Here is a 22,100-nt window from a genome sequence, read left to right on the forward strand (position 1 = left end):
AAGAAACACACAACTGCTTAACCATACAAAGTTCATTAATGATAAAGCACCCTACAGTTATACTAATTATGGGCCTTAGTGGGACAGCTAAACATTTCCTGCTAAGACAGACAACGTCCCACTAAGACTAAAAACACGTTAAAACAAAAAATGGCCCTGTATGTAAGACAGTGATGTAAGACATTGAAATGTAATCTATTTTGTAGACTTAGCCTTCAAAGGTCATCATTGAGAAGAACACATGAGAATCGCCATTGTAGTCTCCAACTGTCTTTTTCCCTGTGATTTCTCCTCTCTGCCCTTTTTTCTATCTTTCTCTGTCTCTCACCTTGATGTCTTTGTTTAACAGCCATGCTGACAGTGTCAGGTTTGCTGCCTGGAATAAGAACTGTCCAGCAGCTATAATAACAAAATGTTATCATTTATATTTGTGCTCCTGGAAAACCAGATTTTGTATCAGAATTTAAGACATGCCGGCCACATGGCTGACATTATTATTATTATTATTATTACTATATTTGTTCTGTAGTTGTTTTAAATGTATAATTTTAAAAGTATATCAGTTAATAAACATCAAATAAAACCAGTGGCGAACCGTGCCTATCAGAACTGGGCCTTCTGTACCTCCCAAAAAAGTGGGGCGTCCCTGCCCATTTTTGTGCTTTGGGCAAAATATAATTTGCGATTAGAACACGAGATTGAAAAAAATTCTAGCTAATTTTAGCATTGAGGCAACAGCGATTTAACATTAAAAAATATAGCAAATGGGGCGGTGAAAACTACAAGAAGCTTAATAACACTAAAGAAAACGTAACGCACCATGTAATGTAGACTAACACCCGCTATATAGCATAAAATACGTGAAGTGCAAAAGGGTTGAACTGATCTGCTGTGTTTTGGTGTTTTTGTGCAGCAGTTAAACAGCTAAAATTCTCGTAGCCCTTCCAGTTCCTCACACCCTTGCTGGTCCCAAACAACAAGCACTCCCAGCAGTAGAGCCTCTTGTGTCAAACTCCTGTAAGCCTGTAAGCCAAGTGTATCGTTCCCAGTTATAGCCTGGAAATGACGAACATAGCCTGCTTTTGCAGGTTGGGCGGCCTTTTTAAACAATGTCCATCTTTTCATTGAACAGTCGTCTTGAAAAGGGTACTGATAAAAAATCCGTGACAATATCATCTCCAGCTGTTGCCATTTTCGACGTTGGCTATCAATCGCTAGTTAGCACTGAGCTAGGTCTCTTGTCTGAGGGTCTCTTGTCTTCTAGAATACCTGGAGCTGTAAGAAAATCTGAAAGAATACACCCATTGGCTACAAATCCAAATATGATTGTTTCATACGTTGGAAATTCATGTTGAAAATTGGGGGTAGCACTGGGTACGTTGCTGGGCCCAGAGGGCGTCCTGTCATTGAACATCAAAATTTTATTGGCTGATGATTCTGTTACTAATGCTTATTATAAATCAGATGTGTGGTCTTTCAACAAAAGGCTAGCAGTATCTGTAGTGCTGGCCCCAGCGAGCTGAAATCACTGTGAGGTGTTTAAGTGACTTTTTTGATGTAGGATATTCCAGTTCAACCTCAACAAAACTAACCATAAGAAATTTTGTGGACATTTTACTAATGAAACTGATAACTAAATACTCAAGAAAGACATTTTACACACACTTGATTTTATTTTTTATAGGGCCAGCAGAGAAGGCCCTGCTGGCCCTGTCAGCCCACCACTGAATAAAACATATTAAATGCATGGAAAGTTGAGAAGTAAAACTTATCTTGTGTCACAGGTGAATTACCCATCCTTCAGAGATGAGTCTATAAAGCACAAAAATTTTGCCTTGCAATCATGAAATCACTCATAAAACGCATGTTGTGCTGTGTACACTAGCACCATTTAAATACAAAATTTACTTGGAAAACCTTTGATAACAACATTTTTGCCATGTGTTTACACTACCTAAATAGGGAACAAAGTAGTTTTCAAGTTATTGAAAATTTACATTAATACAGATGTCTCCAATGACTTCCTTTACAATCAAATCCTTAACATTAGTGGATATGCTTGAAAACAATAATTACATTCTCAGTGTTGACAGTTCAATTAACCATCTTAAATTTGTGGCACAAAAGTTTTTCTGACTGAAGATGCAGCTGTGGTTGGTCCTAAACCTGCTATGGAAACTCTTTTTATGCTTTGAATGCAGAAGGAAAGGAATTTGGCAGATGTTTTTTTTTTTTTTTTTTTTCTATATCGATGTACTCTGGATTCTAATTTGACTGGTCATTTTGAGCTAGTTTGTTCTGGGTTCTCAGATAGTACTTCAGCTGTGTGTGCTCATTTCATATTTTATGGTTTTGACCCAACTAGATGAAAAAATAGTCAATCTTTAGCTGATTGTTAAAGGACAGTAGTTGAATGTAGCGAATTAAAATTAGTCAATTGGTATCATCAGAATAGCTTGGCTGGTATTCCTGTATTTGTATCCGAGCATTGTAAGTCATTTATTTGTCAATCTAGTTTGGCGCTGAGCAGAGATCAAACATGGTGCATTATAGAATTCATTGGGGAAGATATTATTCATTGGTACTCATTAGTATATTACAGTGTTTTACAAGTTCATTTGTTTTCGTAAACATGAAACATGAATTCTAATAATAATTCTCCACATTTAGAAAGATGTCAGAGCACTTGATCAGCCACATTGTTTGGATTATTCAGGGAAGGTGCCATCAAATTTAAGAATTTCAGAGTGAGAATTCAGACTGTTGTCAACACTAATGAATGAGTATGTGTCCTGCATGAATAAATGATGATATAAAGTGTTGTGAACTGGGATGAATAAAATAAACATCATCATAACCATGTAGGTGCTAATCTAGATCCTTAATTGTTGCTGTAAATACTGCTAAGCTTGTGTACTGGCTGAAGAAGACTCAGAGGCTCCCTCTCTTGCATAGGCATGAGAGGCAAATGATAGACAAATGATTCAGGCCCAGAGACAAAACCTAAAGTGGCAGTTTATGTTGCAGAGTCATGTTTGCATTCAATGTGGAACCCAGTGCTCCCCTATCCCCTATCCCCTTGTCTATTTGTGTGAATATGGATGCACTTTCCTAGCTCTGGTAGCTTGTCTGGTGTCTGGTTCATGTCCTTCCTCTTTGTCTCAACTCTTCTCTTTCGCTCTGTGGTTGTTCTTCATTTAACATTGTAAGGAGTTGCTGTGAGCAGCTGAGTTGAATATGTGTTTGTTCTCAAATGAAAGATAGATTTTCTGCTTTCAGCTCCCTGACAGAACTTAAAGGCATGTATTTAAAAAATGCTGAGATTTTCCTGTTGACTCTCTTCTCTTACACATCGTTCAAGGTAACTGAACCTGACTGCTGAGCTTTGTTTGGCACGGTAAGGTGATCCGCATCCATAACGCTTTCAACTCCAAGGGCATAAACTGCCTTCTTGAACATTGAGGAAGAGCTGAGTCAAGGGCTATTCTGAAATAACATCACTTAAAGTGCAGGTCCTCTGCAAGGTCGCCACCTCCCAGCTATCCTTGGTCATCCACTGTCCATTGAAGCTGTGGTTTCCGTAGCAATGCTGTCTTTTCCCCTGAGCAACAACAAGATTCACAATGTTCCTTCTCTTCTAGCAATTCTGGAAAATACCATGATGAGATCATTACCATATTTCCTATTTTGGTACAACTTGCACATCAATCACCTGTTTGAATACAGATTTCTTTGGCTCCACAATGCAGAAAACCAGTTCAGGTTATTTTGGTTTCAAACACCTACACCGATTAGTCTTAGTAATTGAACGGCAATTAAGAGTCGGGTTCCTTTTTCTGAACAGAAGGTATTTTCTTTAAATTAATTTCTATTAATGGCCACAGGAAGCAAGCTTCAGTAATGAGAAACCAAAAGCCTTCTTCTTGACAGCAAATTAAATAAATAATAATAATAATAATAATAATAACTACTGGCTTAAAGACCCCTCTTTGCTAAACAGGAACAATAGAATAATTTCTTTTTTTTTTTTTTTTTTTTAGCATTTTTCCTTATTATTATAGGAAGATTTATGGATATATTTTCTTGTTTTGTGAAAAAAAAAAAATTGAAATGTATTTTTCTTTCTTGAAGCAATTCGTTAAGGTTTTACAGTAACATAGCTGCATTGAAAATCTGCAGCAAGATAGCATCTTTTCACAATATTGCATCCAGATTATGTTTTTCACAGGCAAAAAAGTTTCAGAGTATGCTCTTTGAACAGGCTTGAACAACTGCAGGAGTGGGTGCACTTGCCTGTCAAAACATGAAAGATCCAAATGCCAGAGTTCATGAGACAACTGCTTGCAGTTTTGAATATTTGACACCGATCTACTTAATTCCCCATCAGCAACAGAGTGATGTATACATGTCTATCAGCAAAGGTAGACATTGAGGTGAAGATGAAGAATGCATCCTCTGATTGATGGGTCATGAAGTGCACTCTAAAAATAGAGCACTCTTAGAGGAAATGATTCCAAGATATAAAACATTCAGTGTGTAACATACAGATGCAAAATAACCTGATTTCTCCATTGAAATGGTATACCAATAAGCATTATAAAATGAAGTACAGAGGGGGCTTTTGGTCCAATGGACATTGTCTTTAGCAGGATGTCAAAGAAAAGGAGAATTTAGCTTCCTGTTGTAACACCAGAATGGCACAATTTTCATTGAGAAACATAGTCATATTTGTTCCATTTCTGTGACAATATTATCTTGGCCACAAGACTCTGTGTCCTTTTCATTTTGTATTAAAGGGACAAAGATGTGAATGCTTCCTTTCATTTTTTTTCTCGTGACTGTTATTAAATTTGTTGTGAATAACAAAAAGAAAATAAATAAAAATCTAAACGTTGTGGGAAATGAAAGGAGTCTAGGTCTAGTAGCTAACAGAAATTAATTTGCTTTTTCTCTGAGTATTTCTAATTCAGATCAGTCATGGCAAGATGCAGCAGTGGAAGTGTAAGCCAGTCTTGAAGTTAATTTTTATTTCCTCCCAAGCTGTATTTTATATTTTAGCGCTAACCTTTTCTCTGCTGCTTTAAACCATGCCATGACACTTTAGAGACTGAGTAGAAGAGTATGGAGAATTAATTTAGATGTTATAACATCCCTTGTGGCAAGTCAGTCTGTAATGATAGTGACTCCTCACACTTGTGACAACAAATGTCTTGCATGTCTTCTATTTCATAAGACATTCCAAGTTTATGATTTACTTCTGAAGGTGAATAAGATGCTCTATCACCCAACCCACTCTGCTGTGGGAAAATATCAGGGATTATTTTACAGAGCTGTAGGGTTTTTTTTGTTTTGTTTTTTTGGTACTTTAGCTGTAGAGGGTAGGAACATTTCAGACCTACATTCCACTGAGTCTTTTTTTCTGCAAATAGCATATAAATTGTGAGTGGTTAACGTTACATAATAAACAGCATTAACATATACTGAGACTGGTAGTATATACGGCACATTATATGTTTAATGAAGCAAGGTTTTTATTGACAAAGATTTTGTCCCTTATTTGCAAGGTTAGTGGTTCCTTGTAATTGTAGGCCTTGAATGTAATTCACCACAGAAATTATTGCATTTTTTCCTGAATTGCCAGTCTGCTCCATTTTTCTTCTTTGCTGACTCTGCTCCTGACTCCATATGATGGAAGCAAAAACAAAAGGAAGAACTACTGATTAAACCAATAAAGGCAAATGAATGAATGAAGTGATGACAGACTATGCCTTGAGTTGGAATTCAATTAATAGAGACCTTGAAAGTGGGGTGGGTCAAGCCTCAAGAATAAAAGTTGCTCATATCAAAGAGCTTCTCAGCTCAGTAGATGACAGTCATGTCAGTTTAACCTCAAACAAGGAAGCTCAGTATGTGTCTGAGACTTGTTTAATGTCTGCCTCTGTCCTTTGATTTGACGCGAATTGAAAATTAATTTGCCTTTCTGATGCAAGCCTGGAACAGTTACCAATTTCTTTTTTTTTGTCTCAGTGCTTGGTCAGAGGACATCTCAATTGAGAGTGTGTTGCTGGACATGTAAGGAAAACAGTATGTGTTATTTGTGAAAAAAATTCCACAGCAAACCTGCCTCTCGGGATGTAGGCCTCAGACAATGAAATCACATTTGTTTTTTTTTTTCCTTTTTCCATTTTCTCCCCAATTCGGAATGGCCAGTTCCCTGAATTCTGGAATGCCCAATTAGTTATCATCGACGTTTGGTCCCATTGCACAACCCCCACTGTCAATCCTGGAGAGCGTGGACAAGCACATACCCTCCTCCGGGACACGTGATGTCAGCCGCTGCTTCTTTTTGCACTGTGGTCCACAAGCTAAGCTAGCACAGAGATGAGTCGAAGGAAAACGTTTCATATACAGGTTGGCACGTGGACCACAGGCGCCCGATCGACCAGCAGGGGTCACTGTTGCTAATGGGACCAAATCCCCTGCCGACGTACCCACCCCTATCCCTGGCGGAATGAAGCCAATATGCTCCGCCTGTGAGCTCCCGGTCACTGTTGGCTAGTGACACAGTCGGGTTCTAACCTGGGCCGTAGCATTCAGTCTACACTCAGAATGAGTGATTTTTTCTGAGCCACTCGGGAGCCATGAAAACACATTTTAACACACAGCACAGAACTTTGATGTTTTGGTGACCACTCAATAACATAAGAAAGAAAAAACATCCTCTTTTCAGAATAACTGCCAATTTACAGCCAATTGGAAAGCAAGAAGTGTTATCAGGTGTTTATTATGGGGGCTGACAGAAGAGTGGCTAGTCGAGAGTTAGGATAGCCATTTTCCTATTTCACTGGTAGATGCACTTTATTTGGTCTAGATTTATTGGTCTGACACAGAGCTGGAAGATTCGGTTTGCTTTCTGCACTTGACCATATATTGGCCATGGTGAGCTCTGTCTTTAAGCAATTTGTGAAACTGTAGTCTTTGAAGCACTAGGAACATAACAGTCAACGCAGCTGAATGTTATTAGCAGTTCAGTGGATAAGAAAATCCCCTGCAGGCTCATTTGGTACACTGTCTATCATTGATTGGCCAAGCAAAAAACTGATGAAAACATATCATGGGACTGGCTTTGACACCTCCTCTCCACAATTTTGTGGTGTGAAGCACCAAAGCCATTTACATCAGATAAACTCTGTATTGTTGCTACAGATGTTTAAATTAGTGCCATATTTTTAGCAATTATTTAATGATTTTAAATCTGTTGTTTGCACATAACCAGGAGTTTAGTGAGCCATTTGTTTTAATTTATGTATATGAAGTAAATAATGAATATCTGTTTTCATGCATTGAAAAATGCTGGGTACTTTGAAATCATATGTAAAAAGAATCTTGAGATTTTCTTGCCTTTGTGAACATGTCTGGGATGATATTTCAGCATTAAGGCTGAAATCTTGGATGTAGTGTACTCCATCCTCCACAGCTTTAGAAAGGAAAGGCATTTTTTGTTAACTCCATTAATTAGAGCAGCATACAGGAGAATAAAATTATTGGTTAGATTTTGTCAAAACAATTAAAATTTCATTTCACCAAAGGCTAAAAATGACACACATATATACGGTATTTACTCCAGGATGTCCCTTTTGATTGATAGTTGTCTTTTCTGTTTTTTTTTTTTCTCATAACAGAATCTGATCCAGAATCCAATTGCATAAGAGAGGGAATGGTTACAATGATTCACAAAGCAAACCTTGGAATTCGGGGGTGAGGTCAGGCCTGGCCTCACAGCAAGTATCAGGAACGTCTTTGGAACTTCTCCAGGATTGTATCAGGTCCCAGAAGGACACACAGGAAGAGACTGGCGAATATTGTCAGGATGTGGGAGGGCTTTGGACTGCAGGTGTTTCTGCTATGTTTGGGTTTGGCAATATGCAGCCATGCCTTCATTCCCTCGGAACACACACACCGGCGATGGCTATCATTGCATAGACACAAGGAGAGGGGTAAGGAGGGTCAGGTCCTCCATCGCTCCAAAAGGGGCTGGGTTTGGAACCAATTCTTTGTTATTGAGGAGTACACGGGACCAGACCCTGTACTTGTGGGACGGGTGAGCACAATTTCAAACTTTTTTTTCCTCAGGTTAACTGATGATGGGGTTTTCATTGCTCACAGAGTCCTTGCATTATCCTCCATTCATTCCAGAAAAGCAATCAGTGCCCTAGTTGATTAAAGGTCATAAATTGGATTTCCTTCTTCCCCCAAAGATACAGGCATCTGGGAAAAGGAGTGATATATTGGTCCAAAGAAATAATGATTATGAATTTGCTTCTTTAATTCCTCAAGGGCCAGGCTGGTGCAGTTTTTGGATGGAATTATTTAGGGTCAAGAGGTCCTATTGTTGTATTATGTTTTAATGATTCACAGGCCTTTCTGGAAATCAGTCAATAAACTACAATAAGTACAGTATGAAAAGAGTACCACATGCTGAGCTTGTCAGTTTTCCTCCAGTCTGATAAATAAAGCATCTGCAACTCTGCAAATATAGGGCACAACCAAAAAAATGTTGACTGTGGCATTTCGAATGGTAAAAAATGGCAAATTTATTCAATTTATTCATGTGACATTACTGTATGTGCTTACATTTAAACAAATTATTTTAATTTACACTATTCTACACTATTCTCTTTAGTTGTGATGTATGGTTCGCAGCTCTTGGCCTTTAAACTCAAATACTGATTCTCTCAATGTATGCCATACTAACTGTTTTCCATCTCACCAGCTTCATTCAGACATTGACTCTGGAGATGGGAACATCAAGTACATTCTTTCAGGGGAAGGTGCAGGTACTATTTTTGTTATTGATGACAAGACGGGGAATATTCATGCCACAAAGACATTAGACAGAGAGGAGCAGGCCCAGTACACGCTGACAGCACAGGCAGTGGCCAGAGACACCAATAAACCCCTGGAGCCACCTTCGGAGTTCATTGTCAAGGTGCAGGACATCAATGACAACCCCCCTGAGTTTCTTCATGGCCCGTACTATGCCACGGTGCCAGAGATGTCCAATGTGGGTGAGTTTTGTTTTGTCTGTTTAAATGGAATCTTTTTCTCTCAGCAGTTCTTTCCCAGAATCAGCTTGGTGCCATGCATTTTAGACAATGTTTTCAAATATTACCAGGGCAAAAAGAGCAGAAAGTGTTACTGCTGTGGTTAGAAAGGCCAGGCCAGGTCAGGTCACACCCATGCTGCTGGCACAGTAGTAGTGAGTGGGTATGAGCTGCATAAACCCAGCTCCCTGCAATGCATCATCCTTAATGCAGACCTGTCGCTGAGTAACGATCTGTTACCTTGCGATTCCGCCAGCTGACAATGTAAATGATGCTCCTGTGGGCTCAGGACAGGATTCTGAGCCAGGCCAATTTCAAATATATTTATATCTGCTGGCTGCTGTAAACATTGTGAGTGAATTGATTTGAAATGATCAAGACTTGGGGAATTAGTTTTGCTCCTTATAATTCTTTCTGCCTTTCATTGATAGACAATAAACTCTGCACCGTGCACTGGAGGACATTGTCTGCACTAACTGATTATTTAGCATGATGCATCAGTTTTAGTTAACTATACTGCCATATTTTCAGATCACAATTTCATGTTTTAACATGCTTGTGTTTCTGTTGCTTTTGTTTGGGCAAGACCCATGAAACCCAAAGAAGCAAACCCTATCAACTGTGAATTGGTTTGGCTCTGATCAAATTCCATCTGATCATACTATAATTCAGGGCTTGATTGCAGTGGATTTGTTCATAATCTACACAATGTATTTATTACTTCTTGTCACTCCATTAAGGGTGTCTGAAAGCTGTTTGCAGTAACTCCCCACATTGCTTGAGTGGTTGTTTTTGTTTTCATTGTATTTTGTGGTCTTTTGGTGTCCAGGTACTTCAGTTATGCAGGTGACAGCCACAGATGCGGATGACCCAACTTATGGAAACAGTGCCAGACTGGTATACAGTATCCTGCAAGGTCAGCCATATTTCTCAGTGGAGCCACAGACAGGTATATGATTTCAAAACCCTGCACATAATAGAAGTGTATATACAATCATCACAGTAATGGGAATATATGATACCTTATCGCTGTAATTAATATTGCTATCATAGCAACTAATTGGATTCTACATGCTGAAAAATAAAAATGCAGCATTTTTTTTTTCCTTTGATTTTGTAATTCATTTGTTAATGCTGTTGTAGCTATATCACACAGTATATATTGTGTTTTTCTATCAAGTGCATTGTAATACCTCATTGGAGATTTGTTCCAGTAAGAGCTTTATGAGGGTAGTTCTCTCCTGCCTTGGGATTCTTTTCATGCTAGGCCGTAGTCCACCTGTTCTCTGCCAGACCATTCAAAACCCTGCACATAACAGAAGTGTACATACAATCATAACAGTAATGGGAATATATGATACATTACCCCTGTAATTTATATTGCTATCATAGCAACTAATTGGATTCTACATGCTGAAAAATAAAAATGCAGCATTTTTTTTTCCTTCGATTTTGTAATCTATTCATTAATGCTGTTGTAGTTAGTATATATTGTGTTTTTAAGTGCATTGTAATACCTCATTGGAGATTTGTTCCAATAAGAGCTTTGTGAGGGTAGTTCTCTCCTGCCTTGGGATTCTTTTCATGCTAGGCCTTAGTCCACCTGTTGTCTGCCAGACCAATGTAACTTGCAACTAGATTAGCCAAGCAATATCCTGATTGGACAAAAACCCTCCAAGTGCCAGACCTGCTAGCCAAATGGAGACAGCTCAAAGGGAAAAAAAAACCTGCTAATAATCCAAAGCTGAAACTATATTGCTGGATCACGTCCAAGATTCAAATTCTAATTCGTTTTGGGCTTATCTGCATTTCAAGCATAAGGCTCAGCTAAATATCACAGAGGAACAACTGTCCTCATAATATTCTGTGTTACAAGGAGTGCCAGCCCGCTTGCTGAAGAACCTGCAGCTTAATCACAGTTCCAGTGACAACACAATTACAAGCAATCCTTAAAACACACATAAAGTCGTATCATTGCACAGTTACAAAAGTTGCAAAAAATGAGAGAACATAAAAACAGGCAGACAAAATGATCAAAAAAGCAAAATTGCTGATCAAAATGGATTTAGTCATGACATCTTTGTAGAAATGTATATTCTTGGTTTGATCAAAAAGTGAACATTCTTTTTACAAAGTAAGCACCTGCATAGTAAACAATATTCTTCTGAGTAACATACACAGTCCTTACAGGTTATATTTGAGTTATATCAGAGTTTTTAGTCATTCTCATTCTTATTAAGAAGGTAGGTTAATAAAGACCACTGTTCTCTTAATCAGTGATCATCAGAGGTGGACACCCTGGCTTCAAAAAGTAAAAGTCCTGCCATGTATTTGTTCCACCCATGCACTACACCAGCTGAATTTAATTAGCACAACTCTTCAGCCAGGTAGAGGAGCTAATTAGTGAAATCACCTTATTTAGTGAATGGGTAGAACAAATACGTGGCAGGAATTTTACACAGGGTGTCCACCTCTGGTGATCATCTAGGGAAATGTGGAGTGTAGGGAAGGACTACATAGCCTGTTACCTCTAGGGGGATGCAAAGTTGTTTAGGTGACCAGATTTCGAAATAGGCTATGACACTACCAATCTTTTGATAAGCACAATGTGTTCTTGTATGACCACATTTAGTCAAGAAGTCAATTTAATGTTTCATCTGAAAGACAGCACCTCCTACAATACAGGGTTGACATCACCAGACTGAGGCCCAGATTCAGATTGATCCAGAGAGAGGGGTCCTCCCTTCTGGCCCAGTATACCATCCAGCTGCAACCTTGTTTTCTCAGGAGGTCCACTATCTAAGTGGTAACTTATCCCAGCCCTGCTTAGCTTCAACCACTTGACATCAGAATGCTAGAGTAGTATGAGTGCAGTTTGTAAGTTTAAGGTCACATGCAGAGCCCACCTGACCTAATGCCTTGTGTCCACAGGGATCATTAGGACAGCCCTTCCCAACATGGATAGAGAGGCGCGGCAGGAATATGATGTGGTCATACAGGCCAAGGACATGGGGGGCCACATGGGGGGACTGTCAGGGACAACAGAAGTGAAGATCACCCTGACAGATGTCAACGACAACCCTCCCAATTTCCCTCAGAGTGAGTGCGGAAGAGTGGTGGTTCTCCCCTTAACGTTGACCCCACTCTCAGTATGTACACACCCATAGGTTGTCACATCAGTCCCTATTTACATATTCAGCAGGAAATATTTGCTTTTGGAAGCTTCTCGGGGCTCTTTCAGGTTCACCCTCCAATATTAAGATATCAACATAACCATAGATGAGTAGTCTTCTTACATCATGTGAAATGCTTTTATTTATAATTTTTATTTGTTCTTTAAATGGAACTTCCTGGAAACCCTTCAGTGAGGGACTCATGATTTGTCTCCTGGCAAAAACTGCTGTTAATGAGTGTGTCTCTGTGTGTAGACTTGTAAATGAGAGGAATCTGTGTATGTGTGTGCGTATATATGTGTGTATGTTAGCACATATATCTTATCTCTCCTCTCTTGTAATATCACCTTCATTAATTTCTGTGGAGCTTAGGGCTATGCTCCAAAGACACCCCTGTCTTTTTCATGATCTCACCCCCCCCCCACCCCCCCCCCAAAAAAAAAAAAAAACTTGGCTCACCTTGCCCAACTGGGAGCATTCCCAGTTAGGACTGGGGTCATTTGCTGAAAAGACAGAGAATCTGTATGTTGGCCCTGAGCAAGTATTTAGCACAATGCTGCCACAGTTTGTGCTTGTTGGCCTTTTCTAAGGGTGCTAATGCACATACACATAAATGCAGTCGGTTTATCAGGGCATGTGTGAAGAGTTGATCAGTTTCTTTTGTTTTCATCTGAAAACATTTCAAGGTGAACTGTGTCAGAATAATATGTATATTTGTTTTCTACACTGTATTCCTTAACATTTACATTGCACGAAATGTACATTAATCTGTTCCACAAGTCTTCCTTGGCCATTTGAAGTATTATTTAAGTTGTCTCATGAAAGGAGCCTTTTATATTTATGTAATCTGACTAAAGTGGCAGACCTGGCTTTCATTTTTTAAAGGCTCTCTTCCCATGTCAAAGATATTTTTACATGTGGTTGAAGCATTTGGCTCCAAGCACTTCAATAGTCAGAGCGGAGGAGGTGGGAGCCATATGGTACACTTGCTCCGCCAAGACTTGTGTGCCTGCTGCAGTTTCATTGGCTGAGTTTCACATGCCAGGCAGGTGAACCATTCTCTACTGTAAGAATGCCTTGGCCAATGTTAGAGATTGCAAATATAATTTGATCATGATTTAAAGAAGCCCTTTGACTTGGCTCCAGTTTTTCAGCAGCAGAGGATTTTTTTTTTTTTTGAAATGCGAAATTTTGTGTGAGGAAAATAGGAGCATCACAAAATCAGATTTTTTTTCTCATAATGAAGACACATATTTAAAGATTATTTTTTTTCTTTGGTGTAGTCTCCAATAACTGTTTTATGGCATGAACTCTATGCTACTTTTGCCCATCATGCCAGGTGTCTATGCCATGTCCATCTCAGAGGACAAAGTGCCTGGTGAGGAGGTGGGCAGGCTGAAGGCTAAGGATCCTGACCTGGGGGAAAATGGACTGGTGACATATCGCCTGATTGAGGGAGATGGGATGGGCGTGTTTGAAATCACTACAGACACTGAGACCCACGAGGGTGTCATCAAATTGAAAAAGGTATGCACGAATAGCTGATTCTTTCCAAGTCTGGCAGGGTCCTGTTTCCCATTTTTTCAATCTATGATTGCAGTGACATCAGCACAGTTTCTTATTATGTGCATGAGCACTGACTTTCATGCCTGGCTGTCACAGTGAGAGCCTCCAGGTCAGTGGTGAGATTTCCAGCTAACTCCCGTAGTCCTCTCTGCCCACCAGGGCAAGGATTACTCTGGCATTGACACACCTGAAGAGGTCAGACCTGCCCTGTGTGTGTTCAGAGGCAAGTGTGAGCCTGGAGCTACCTGTGATGGACAGGCATTAGCCAGCTGTGCAGGGAGAGGGACTCAATGCCTCCTCACACAGCAGTAGGTGGGTTGGCATGATGCCCCCTGGAGGAGTGCCTTTCATTTCAAAATTCTGCCAGCTTTTGCTTCTCACTGAGAGGGATCACAGACCTCAGTCAAGATCCTGTTGCCCTCCACCCCCTGCTGCTGCCCCTCTGCTGAAGCTGCATTTGAAATTTTGTACTTCCTCTCTGCCCAGTCTGTGTTATCTATGTCTCAATGAGACAAAAAGGGCGCTGCTGAATAACTGACATGGAAGGGTTTGTCAAGGAACTTTATGAATTGTTGAAACTAGTCACATACAAATTTTTTGTCCCTGTGGTAAACTGAGGTCAAGTTGGATGAGACACCACAATCCAGTGCCACTTTGCCTGAAATTTCTGTGCAACAGTGACAGCAAGTAACTTTGATGTCAGGCTGCTTTTCAGTAAAATAATGTCTCCCTGATACACCTCTCAGGAAATCATCACCTTAAACTCTTTAATGCATATTGAAAATCAAGTCAAAATTACTGACAGAATTGCTGCAATTTTAATCAAGTATTCTGTTTCAACTGCAGGCAGACAGCACTGCCTGAATATTAAGAGGCGGGCAAACATTGTGGATATTATCTACTGCTGATTACTCTGGGTCAGAGTTATTAGGTGCCAAAATAAAGGATTGGAGGGGGGATCCATGGTGTCAGGAGATGCAAAAGGCTTCTCTGAACCTTTTGGAAGAAAGAACTGGGTCAGGCTTGTTTTTCGGTCTTCACAACTCCATTACAAGAGATTACAAAAGTGAATGAGAAAGAAAGGGGAGAGAAAAAAGACCTTGTAACCAATCACTGCAGCTGAAGTAGGGGAATCTCACAGCACTTCCCCCACCAACTGCAATTCTCATTTTGTAATTGGCTACTGACAGGCTGGAAGACAGACCCTTAAACTGACAACCGGAGAGCAGAGCCACCTTATGAAAGTTGTGAGGGTTTGCTCACACAATATATATGTTTTTTTTACATGAAACAATTGTTTTGGTGCACAGTCAAGCTTTCTTTTATTTCTGTTCTTGAAATATAAAAGGTAATGAAAGACTTGTGTACAGCACATAGCTAAACAAGACAAATGAACTCCCTTTCAGCTTGGTCCCTTTTGCGATTATCTTTGTGTCAGCAAACTATGTGACAAGTATGTTATATTAAGTATAAGTAGTAAAAAAAAATTAAGTAGTATGATATATTATCATTATCATATAATTATTATGTTATATATTAAGTTACATAAATTACATTGACACAAAGACAGATGCTAAAGGGGCCGTGCTGAAAAAGATTTTATTTGTCTTGGTGGTACATATTCCACTTCCAGCTTAAAAATCTTTAGCAACAGCGCCATCTAGCCATTCACTTTTATACCAACACTGCATGTGCATTTCAAATAAAACGAATAAATAACACAGGCAAGTAAGTGTAGTATACTCCCAAATTTCACACATTCATTGCTGAATATTCCATGCATATTTTGCAATGAAAGTTTAGCCATCCATATATCTGAAAATGGTAGCATTTAAATTATAAATCTGGAAGATTCAAGATAAAGTCAGGATAAAGAAAGCAGTCAGGGTAAAGAATGTACAATGTACCCTGTTGTCTACTTGTACCAAATGTCAAGATCTAATGAATAGTGGCTTGAATTATACAAAGGCTTAATTGTGCATCATGGCAACAGATTGTTTTTAAAAAGGAAGGGAAAAGAAAGATAATTCTAGATAAATCTACTATAACATCTTCATTTTCAAACCTAATTTTATTTTTTCCCAGTATTCTCATGGAATACAGTGACAGCATTTTCTACATCTCTGCATTCAGCAATCCATACTGTTAAATCTGCTTTGAGTCATGAGTCAGCCTCCATAAAGACAGAAAACATCTCTCCTGTCTCCTTTTCTGTAGTCACTACTTTGTGTGCCAATAAACTAATGACTACTTTTCTGTAGTCATTAGTTTAATGGCACACTTCACTTGTTAAGTGATTTTTATATATAATATTTGTAGTATTAATACAGAGAATTACAGTTGGCAAACACTATGATGATTTCATTTAGTTGGATTTCTTCTGGGCATGTGTTTTGTATGTGAAAAGGGGAAACAAAGTGATTGATCCTTGCATTTTGCACTTGTAGGCAGTGGATTTCGAAACCAAGCGGGCATACACCCTGAGGGTGGAGGCATCCAACATGCATGTGGACCCTCGCTTCCTTTCCTGGGGCCCTTACAAAGACACAGCCACCGTGAAGATCATGGTAGAGGATGCAGATGAGCCTCCCACCTTCACCGCACCTTCCTATACTTTTGAGGTGGAAGAGAATGCCCCTGACGGGACAGTGGTGGGACGGGTGCACGCCAAAGACACTGACCTCACTAACAGTCCTGTCAGGTTGGAATCCTTGCCACACACTTCCAGACCATTGATGAGAGTTTTAACTTCTGTGTATTGAATTAAGAATGCATTTATGTATAAATAGTAGACCTTTGCGATTTCATTAACCATTGTCCCTTATATATGCCAGTTGTGTTGACAATATTTTTATATTTAAAGGAATATAACTGCACCTGATCCCAAACTTTATACTTATAAATCACTCTAAGACAGTGTTTCCCAGACTTTTTTTCTGGGGACCCACTTTTTAAAAATGACAAACTATCACGACCCAGTTTACAATAGGCCTTATCTATAAATCGTGAGAAGAGCAGATTTGTGCATAAATGAATGTTCCTGACCATTTTTACTGCCATTTCCGCATCAACCTATAATATCTTGAATAGGTAAACCAGCCATTTCGAAGAGACATACCTTTGATAAATCACAACTTCGTTTTATGCACGTGTTATTGAAAACATATACATATGTTAAATACTTTATAAATGAGACAAAATAATTGTATTTAGGTGGAGTAAACAGACTCTCGTTTTTTTCCTCTCATCAGTAAAAGAAACAGAATGTACGCTAGCCTTTCATACTAGATTCAATGTTATAAGTACAATTATCAGAACAATACGAACATCAAAAACATGCTTCTTGTTGAAAGTTTTTTGAAATGCTCATGCCTATTATCAGAACAAGTGTGGAGCTATTCAAACAATCAATCAATCAATTTGAACAGTCAACAATCAATTCGTTAACCACATCAGGTCTATTCCACATCAAATCTCATTCGGCACATTATGTGCTATTTACATGGCTAACCCTTTTTCATGTAACTTATTTTATGTAGCATTAGCGTTATTAAGTTTCTCATATTTTTCACCGCTGCATTTGCTACAGTTTTTAATCTAGTTTTCTAATCACACCAGTTTTAGCATACGTGCTAAACTGCTAATCACACCAGTGTGACTGTATACGCGAAAGGGTGTGATAGGTGGGCCATGGAAGAAATTCTGCAAATTTGTTTGACGACCCAAATAAAATCTGCTGCAACCCACCTGTGGGTCGTGGCCCAATATTTGGGAAACACTGTTCTAAAATACATGAATGCCACTGGAAACTCACTGGCTGTTTCCCCAAATAGGTACATGATCTCTCGCTACACGGACTTGGAACAGCTCTTTAGCATTGGTCCTGAGGATGGCGTCATTAAAACAACAAGACCACTGGATCGCGAGACACTGCCATGGCACAACATTTCTGTCAGTGCCACAGAAATTGGTATGTCTGGGTGCTAATGCTGAAACTCGAGATGCAATCTGGTTGGGTCAGCATTCTTCCCATAATGTGGGTTCAGAGTGGCCTACCACTGTATTCTTATGTGGTTTCTGTGTCGCCCTCTCTGCTATTGGTTTCTGGCCAGGCCTCTATGACTAACAAACATACACGCAGAGAGACATTGAACGTTGAACCAAAAAAAGGAACAAGCTGCCATGAATCCAGTGTCTGCCACTAGAATCAACTAGAGGGAAATAAGTGTTCATGTCTGTGTAAGAATTCATTAGTGATATAAACCATTTGGCTGCTCACATATGGAATAATGTAGCACATGTAAAATATATATGTGATGCTTCAAGAATCAAAAAATTTCTTTGTAATATACATAGATGTCTTGTCTATAAGTAAAACTGTTCCATAATGTGTAACCTAAATGACAATATCATACATCGTTTGAAAAATACATACTGTTGATGTTTTGGCCAACATTAATAAACATGTAATTAATTCAATTTTCAATTAAGGCTACAGTACTTACTTAGAAACATATTCATGCATGAATATTGATTCCACGTTGTTCTGTACAGGTGGACATCACCAGGATGCAAAAGTCCGTGTCAACATCAAAGTCAGAGATATAAATGACAATGCCCCGGAATTCGCCACCCAAAATGAAGTCCTTGTTTGTGAAAATGTTGCACCTGGAAAAGTAAGTCTCCTATTGACTGGATTCCATTGGAATAGTGGTGAAAAAATTTGGCTTGTAACCAGTCTGCAAGTGTGATTCCCAGGCTGGATCCTGCTGTTTTACACTTGAGCAAGGTACTAAACCCAAACTGGTTCGGTACATATGTAGTGTTATAAATGGATATGACAAATGTGAGCTGTATGAGTTGCCCAAGAAAAGGGCATCTACCAAGGAAATCATTAACCCTGCTCTATTCACAGTATTGCCGCTATCAATAATAATAATAATAATAATAATAATAATGTGATTTTGTGTTAACAAACTGTAGTTGTGTGTAACGCAGAACATTTCTTCAGAAATTCACTGGTAAATGTAACCTTAAATGAAAATACGTGACAAAGTTGCACTTTGTCACTCAAATATATTTTGTATACCAAGCAGGGTATATTAAATGTAAAGTTGGTTGGGGAAAAAATGAAATGTTTTCAGTGTATGATTGTGTGCGTTGTGCATATGACCGTGCATGTGTGTATGTGTGTGTGTGTGTGTGGGATGTGTGTAACATCCTTCCAATACTCTGTCCTTCAGCTTATTGAGACCATCAGTGCAGTGGACAAGGATGAGATGGCCCATCGGCAGTACTTCCATTTCAGCATTGCACCTGAAGCTGTAAACAACCAGAACTTCTCTCTAAAAGACAACAGAGGTGGGTGTGCAACAGAGGTATGAGTATGAATGCAATCCATAAGCCACCTGACATGTGCCTTCTCTGAACTGTATGCCCCTCGTTATTGTTATTGTGACGCTTTTTGGTTCTGTGGCTCTGTGTACTTCTAGTGAGCATTCAAAAATGTTTTTATTTTCACATGAGACAATTTAAGTCTACATCTAAGCACGCATGTGGTGTCTCTGTCAGGCAATGTCTCTGATGTCATTTTGTGGTTTACTTCTGGAACTTCTCAAGAGAAGCTCCTTTAAGTCTGACAATAATACAAGAAAAGTAAAACAAGTATTTTTTTTTCTTTTTGCATTGTACCTGGCAATTCACATGATTTGTCTTATAGAGAGTGTTACATCGTAACTAGCATATATATTATATTTACCAACTTATGTGTGATATGGATCTTATTTTAACTACCTTTGCAAAGAGTGAAAATAAACAGAAGGACTCAATATATGAATAGCTGTATGCTGTGAAAATATTTTAGTTAATGAATAGTTAATAAATTTTGGTATATATTTAGAATCAAGTTTTCATAATCTCAGCCATAAAATGGATTACATGGTCCTTGTGAGTAACAGGGATTTCCTGTTGAGGAATGGATTAAATGGTTTGTTTAGTTTCTGCTAGAGAACACCTCCTCTCCACATGACACTGTTTGCATTTTAGTGAGTCCACTCCAGAGAGTGTCAGCAATTGCTGGAATGAACCTCTTTCTGCTCATGTTGACTTTGATGGAGATGTTTAACAGCTGCTGAGAGTAATTATGCACAGTTATCATTAGACTGGTAATTACACACTGTCTCTTATAATGGCACACATCAATCAAAAGTTTCTACAATGAACTCTAAAAACTGAAAAGTAAAATGAACCTTTTTTGTGCAGATCCAATGCTGTCACAGTCCTTGGCCCTCATTTTTCAACATTGCATACACACAAATCAGCATAAACCACATGCAATCATTTCAAAAGAGTGAGAGATTCAAAGTGTGAGATTTACAAATATCTAAGTTCTATGCTTGAGATCAAGCATAAATCTCTGCACAGCTCCAACCATGCATGTGCATGAATGTTGTAATGTAGGCAAAACTGTGCTGTCCTGTCTTCTGTCTCTCTTAGTAATGACCAAGGCAGACATGTGTATTAGATGATATGACAGATTTTTATTCAAAAGGAGGACATTAACATGACTCTTTCTTTCATGTTATTACTTGGATAACTAGGATAACTTGGCATACATTGTACTGTCGCTTCACCCTCTTACCTTCCTACACAGAGCAACAGGGTGAGCATGTGGTCATTACAGCTGCACCAAATTGTAGAATAAGGAATGTACAGCACAGCAAGTGATTGGACACGATACAACTTTTCATGCATAAACAATATTATCTGTGTTCATTTGGATGAATTGCCATTTTGCCTGAATTGAGACAGGTGTGTAATTATTGCCATATCCTACAATGCTCCCATGCATTTTTTTACATCATGCCTGTATTAAGTGATCCAAAAAGTAATTCATGCTTGGACTCAATCTCGGTAACTAACATGTCTGTTTCTGTTTTTGAATAGTTTCTCTTCTTAGATTTCTTATTGCAATTGGTGTTATATCCTATTTCCATATTTATCAACATTGATTACTTTCTGATGTGTGTACAACATGTATGTAACATTGACAAATGAAGGCCCTGATTATAAAGATACATTAAAGTATTATGGAGTTACAAACCAGCCCTGGATCAATGTATAGGTGGGTATTTAAAACATATTAATTGCCATTTAACAGGATATGTTTGTCCCTGCATGAAGTCACATCAGGTATTCCAGACAATATCAGTGTTTTTTGAAGTGCAAGTATTGTGAGATGTCTCTCTTGTCATTGATCCTATATAATGACAGGGGAAGTGAGAGCTTTTCAGAGGTTACTTCAAAATCTAACATGTGAGTGAGAATGATTATGCTTGTCCAGCTAGACTGTATTTATCAAGAGAGGGAGCATTTTTAAAATGGGTGCTGATTTTAGCTCTTCCTGACAGAGATTTATGTCTCTCTTGCATTCAATGTGGAAATTCAAACCCAGTCTATTTTTACTATGTTGCTTTTCAAGGCATGTTTTCACTGATAATCGTTATAGTATAGCATCAAAATACACTATTTATGCATGTTTTCAAGAAAAAAAACTAACAGATTATGGATGTTGATTGAATGTTTTTGAAATCAATTGGATTAACTGATGACTAACTATGATACCCTGTGATACTTTGACTACTGAGTGCCACAAGATGCCACCTTTTTTGTAGTTACATACTTTGGTATCACTTGTTGTTAGACTACAAAAAAGAATCCACATATTTCCATATTACTCTTATAACACTCTTTATTTCTCTCTCCACCTCTATTATCCTCTCTCCCTCCCTCTCTGCACAGACAGCACCGCCAGCATCTATGTGACCCGAAAGGGCTTCAGTCGAATGACCCAGGATATCTACTTCCTGCCTATAGAGATCAATGACAATGGACACCCTCCTATGAGTAGCACCAACACATTAACTATCCGTATCTGCAGCTGTGACAGCAAGGATACTATTCTTTCTTGCAATGTGGAGCCCTACATCCTGCCTGCAGGGCTCAGCACTGGTGCACTCATTGCCATACTGGCCTGTATCGTCATTCTGCTGGGTAAGCATTATTTTTAAAGCATTAACACTCACAGAATTTGAGGGTTTAGTCCAGGAGCAGTTTAATTGATTTAATTAATTCTTTTTTTAATTAATTGATTAAATTCTGGAGTACATTAAAGAATAAATATCTGTTGACAGAAGAACCTTTTTGGACCATGGCTGATGAATCTTTATTTCCATGAAGAACAACAATTTACTGTTTA

General features: G+C 38.7%; 1 protein-coding gene across 2 annotated transcripts in view; it reads left to right on the forward strand.

Annotated features, from left to right (window-relative positions):
* The window catches only part of LOC118781866 (cadherin-11-like), a 49,901-nt gene that overhangs the window by 25,246 nt on the left and 2,555 nt on the right, over positions 1–22,100 (forward strand). The window contains exons 2-11 of one of the 2 annotated variants that reach the window (XM_036534988.1): positions 7,683–8,101; positions 8,774–9,068; positions 9,934–10,053; positions 12,036–12,203; positions 13,617–13,804; positions 16,291–16,544; positions 17,677–17,813; positions 18,398–18,519; positions 19,087–19,204; positions 21,644–21,895. In XM_036534988.1, the coding sequence (XP_036390881.1) occupies positions 7,871–8,101; positions 8,774–9,068; positions 9,934–10,053; positions 12,036–12,203; positions 13,617–13,804; positions 16,291–16,544; positions 17,677–17,813; positions 18,398–18,519; positions 19,087–19,204; positions 21,644–21,895 (1,885 nt within the window). In that variant the 5' untranslated portion in view covers positions 7,683–7,870. Of the gene's footprint in view, positions 1–7,682; positions 8,102–8,773; positions 9,069–9,933; positions 10,054–12,035; positions 12,204–13,616; positions 13,805–16,290; positions 16,545–17,676; positions 17,814–18,397; positions 18,520–18,553; positions 18,633–19,086; positions 19,205–21,643; positions 21,896–22,100 lie in introns of those variants that run through there. The other variant, XM_036534989.1, reaches the window with a different exon arrangement.

The sequence above is a fragment of the Megalops cyprinoides genome, chromosome 8 (genome assembly GCF_013368585.1).
Source record: "Megalops cyprinoides isolate fMegCyp1 chromosome 8, fMegCyp1.pri, whole genome shotgun sequence".
Lineage (NCBI taxonomy): Eukaryota > Metazoa > Chordata > Actinopteri > Elopiformes > Megalopidae > Megalops > Megalops cyprinoides.